The 4,370-nt window shown below is 47.3% G+C and overlaps 1 protein-coding gene across 1 annotated transcript; it reads left to right on the top strand.

Annotated features, from left to right (window-relative positions):
• Positions 1 to 1,106: 1,106 nt before the first annotated feature.
• Positions 1,107 to 2,169, top strand: LOC105101166 (oocyte-expressed protein homolog). The gene is made up of 3 exons (XM_064482399.1): positions 1,107 to 1,287; positions 1,482 to 1,661; positions 2,021 to 2,169. Exons 1-3 carry the CDS (start codon positions 1,107 to 1,109, stop codon positions 2,167 to 2,169), a joined length of 510 nt encoding a protein of 169 aa, XP_064338469.1.
• Positions 2,170 to 4,370: the final 2,201 nt, after the last annotated feature.

Here is a 4,370-nt window from a genome sequence, read left to right as displayed (position 1 = left end):
AGGATTAAAAAAAAACCACATCATAACTAATTGTAACAAAATTGTTTGCCCATCAGATGCCATTTATTCTAAGACAACTGTCAAATATTATTTCTAGAACTGCACTGGAGAAAATATAAGAACATACATGGCTGATACACACACTTCAGGACAATGATTCCCTGTGGGGAGGGAAAGGAAAGATGCTTTAGTGATACTTATTTTAAAGAAGAGAGAAGTGAGGCAAATATGGGAAAATGGTAACATTTTAAGCGGGAGGGTGTTGGTGCATGAGTCTCCGTTATACAACTTTCATGAATGGGTGAAATCTTTCATAATTTAAACTGGGGGGAGGGGCTTGGGAGAGGTAAGTTAGGTGGGTTATTTATTTATTTAACAAAAGTTCTGGGGATTTGAACCCAGGGCCTCATGCATGCTTAGCACACACTCTACCACTGAGCTATACCCTCCCCGTTATAATTTAAATTCTTACCTTAAAATTAAGCACACTGGGAAGAAGTGTGCATCAATATTAGTTGTCTGAGGATTATTGGAAACAAACAGGAATTGTCTACACTGGCTCTTTTTCTAGAATGACCACCTATGACGTTTATATTTGAAATCATGATACCCCTGTTTGAATGCTTCTGAATTGCTAACAGACCAGAGAATCAGAGGACGGATCACAGATTGCAGAAGAGCCAGGATGTAGACTCCACGGGCCTGCCCTCGGCCTGACCCACCTGCCGGCCTCGCAGAAACCTTCACCCGGGCACTGACAGTTATGGCCGCACACTCAGGTCCCCAGTTCCAACTACGCAGGTCATCAGCCATGTGCTGTGTTGGGAGCCTTTGGGACTTAGTGTCACCTGACCAGTGGGGACGACCACGGAGAGTCTCTGATAGTCATCGGGGCTCAGATAAATGCCAGCTCACGGTGGAAGAGGAAACCCGCGTGCCCCACGTCAGCCGGGAAGCTGGTATCCCGGAAGGGGCGGGGTGTTTCCCAGCAACAGGGCGCGGGCGCACCGGAAGGGGCGGGGCCCCAGGAGCATAAAGGCCGGCTCGCCCCTCCCCAAGTCCCGCGAGAGTGGCTCACACCGGGCTCCCCCAGCGCTGACCCGAGCATGGGCGACCCCGGAGGGGCTGCGCAGGCCCAGGAGGGAGAACGGACGGCGCCCGCCCAGGGCGACGGGCTGTTGATGTTGCCGCCACGGGTTCTCGTCCGACCGTGGTGGTTCCCCGCCGAGGACCTGGAAGACCCGCTGGTGTTTTACTTGGAGGCATGGCTGGCCGATCAGATCTTCGGTGAGCAGACTGGGTGCGCAGGAGGTCTGGACGCCTCCAGCCCGAGGGAGGCCGGCGGAGCAACCTTCTGACTCTGGCGCCCACGTTCATGGGCCACGTTTGCCCCATGGTGCCCGCTCCCAGCCCTCCCCTTCCCTGCTAGCTCCTCCGCCTTTCGACCATGCCACAGCCAAGGGTGTCTCTTTCCTTGTTAGGCCCAGAGCTAGAAATCCTTCCAGAGATACAGTGGATGAGCCAGGCCCTGCTTTCAGTGAACACAGTGAAATCCGGGACCTTCGTTGAAATCAGCGTCTTTGGAAGGCCCCGTGTACAACTTCACGTGAAGAGCGTGATCCTGAGCCTGGCGTTGAGGCACAAGGAACATCGTGCTGCAGGTGAGGGTCTCAGAGTGTGCGTGTGGAGGGAGCCCCTGGGGGAATCCCCTGCACTTACCTGCCTGCCGTCTAGCCTCTCAGCTTCCCTAAACATTTTGCCATCTCCTAACTCCAGTATGCTGCATGCAGTCCCTGGACATCCCTTTGTGAGAGGGGCCAAGTAAAATCTTGGGAAAGTAGGCTGAGATGCGATGCATTCAGGCCCATCACCTCCCACACCAGCCTCAGCTTGGTTACGCCACTATTTCCAGGTCCGAGGTTCAAAGCTTCCACCCTGAGAAATGATGTTGACAGCACCCCCTGTCCCCCAACCCCCGTGAAGGAGTAGATTGAAACAGCGAGCGTTTTTCCTTACCCAGCTGAGAAGGTGGAACATTTTAAGGAGTTCTTGAAGGCACGTGCAGCAGATCCCCAGCCCTCTTGGCGCCCTGCTGCAGAAGTATTGTCAGGAGCTTATGAGAACAGCCCTGCTTCTACCACTGTAGTTGAAAAGGGCAAGTCTCCTTAACTGTCTGATTTTTCTTTCCTGTATTTTGATGAAGAGTTGTTTGATTATTTTGAAGCAAACATGAGTTGTGCGATTCTAATAAATCAGTAAATTTCCTTTTTGTCCAATGGCATAAAGATCTTGGCTCACTCAAAATGAAACACATTTTTCAAAGATTGCTTCTGTTCATTCATATCTCTCGATGTGACAGGTGCGTAAAAGGCGGGATAGTGGCGGGTTTATTCTTGGTTTTTTCCTTAGTTTCCACCGTTTTGAAACTACTAAGCTTTTTGTGATTGTATGGTCATTGAGGCCCTCAAGCAAAGGGCGGGGATGCAGGGTCAGTCTTTTTTTTTTTTTTTTTTTTTTTCTTTGCATCATTTTTTCTCAAACTTTAAAGTGTGTCAGAATCACCTTGAGAATTTGCTTAAACACAATATCCAAATCCTCTTCTCCACTGATTCTCATTCAGTGTGTCGGGCCCATGAATTAGCTTTTCCCACAAGCTCACAGGTGATGCCAACACTTCTGGCCAGAGGTGCTCTCTATTAAGCTGGTGGTCAGGCCTCTGAGTAGCAACAGGTGTGCCTGTCTTTCCTTCTTGCAGAGCCTCCCACACACACATGGGAGGGCATTCCATCCACTAGCCAGGGCTGTGGGCATTCATCTTCCTGGCTGGTGTTGGGATTTACCGGAAAGAGCCAGGTTCCTGGGCAGCCTGTTCATTGGAATGTGTCCTGATGCCCAGAAGGCTGTCCCCCTGCCCCTTTGAGGTGTCCTGCATGGGCCAGATCAGTTTTTTTCCCTCATTACTTATCACAATGTTGCAACCAGTCTGTGCAAAACAGCCCCCACACCTTGCTGCTTCCACTTTTAGGAAGCAGAATTGTGGGAGGGAAGTTTGCAAGACTCTGTGGCTTTAGATACACAGTTGGCATTGATTTAAATCATGCAGGGTGTTCACCTCTTAGTGGCAATGGCTTCTAGGCATTTGTAATTATTTTAAACACACACACATACAACTCTTTGATTTCAAAGGATATTGATTGTTTTCCCCCTTATCTTCACATTTTTGTAAAACGCTTTGTTATATTTTTATTCGTTCCTATCATTCCTTCTTTCAACTCTGAAGATAAGGAGTTCTTTATCTACGTAAACTCTTGTAACAATGGTCCATTGTAATGAAGTTTCCCCTCCTTGGCTTCTTACATGGTTCTCATATGAAAAGTTTTTACTGTATGTAGTTAAACCAATGATGGTTTCCGTGCGATTTTCCCTTCATCCCCACCATCCTTATTTAAGCTTAGGAGCTCTTTCTTTTTCTCCCTGTGAAAAAATTTGATAACCATTTGCAGCTTTTATCTGTGTTTTTCTTTTTTTTCTGGAAATACTATACATTTTTGACTGTTCAACACTTTGGGGAAAAGGGTTATGCTTAAAACTTACTCCAATTTTCAAAAATTACCCAAAACCAAGTTATTAAATGTTTTTTTTACACTCTTTATGTCTTTAAACACAATAACATGGTGAAGTCCTAAATCCCAGAACCTCAGAATGTGACTGTATCAGGAGAGGGTCTTTAAAGAAGTAATTAAGATAAAATGAAGTCAGGTGGATGGGCCCTTATCCGGTATGGCTTTTTTTTTTTTTAAATAAAAGGAAATATGGACACAGGGATTTGCATGCACAGAGGAAAGACCATGAGAGGACACAGGGAGAAGGTGGCCAGCTGTGAGGCGTGGAGAGGGGCCTCGAACAAACCGAACCTGCTGACATCTTGCTCTTGGGCCTCTAGACTCTAGAACTTTCAGAAAATAAATATGTGTTGTTTAAGCCACTCAGTTTGGAGCTTTGTCACAGCAGCCCTGGAAAGCTAATACAACATTTAATTTTTGTTTTGTCTCTCTGTGTTCACGTTCGTCAGTGTGCCAAAACTCTATCTTTATGGACTTTTCAGCCTTTTAATGTCTGAACAGGGTAGTGATTGTGTCATCCTAACTTTCAGAATTTGGGGGAACACTAGCTATGGATTTACTGCATCACACACCAGGCCCTGTGCCAAGCACCTAAAGAGGATGCACGGAGCGTAAGCAACTTGCTGAAGCCACAGAGCCAGGACATGGGGATGCAGTGAGGGTTGAATCAGAACGTTGCCTCCAGGATCTGACCTCTACACTGTACTTTCCCACGTGCTTTGATTTTTCTCCACAGCTGCATTCATG

The sequence above is a fragment of the Camelus dromedarius genome, chromosome 35, assembly GCF_036321535.1.
Source record: "Camelus dromedarius isolate mCamDro1 chromosome 35, mCamDro1.pat, whole genome shotgun sequence".
In the NCBI taxonomy this organism is placed as follows: domain Eukaryota; kingdom Metazoa; phylum Chordata; class Mammalia; order Artiodactyla; family Camelidae; genus Camelus; species Camelus dromedarius.
Note: the sequence above shows the minus strand (reverse complement) of the source record. Positions and strands in the feature narration are given on the sequence as shown.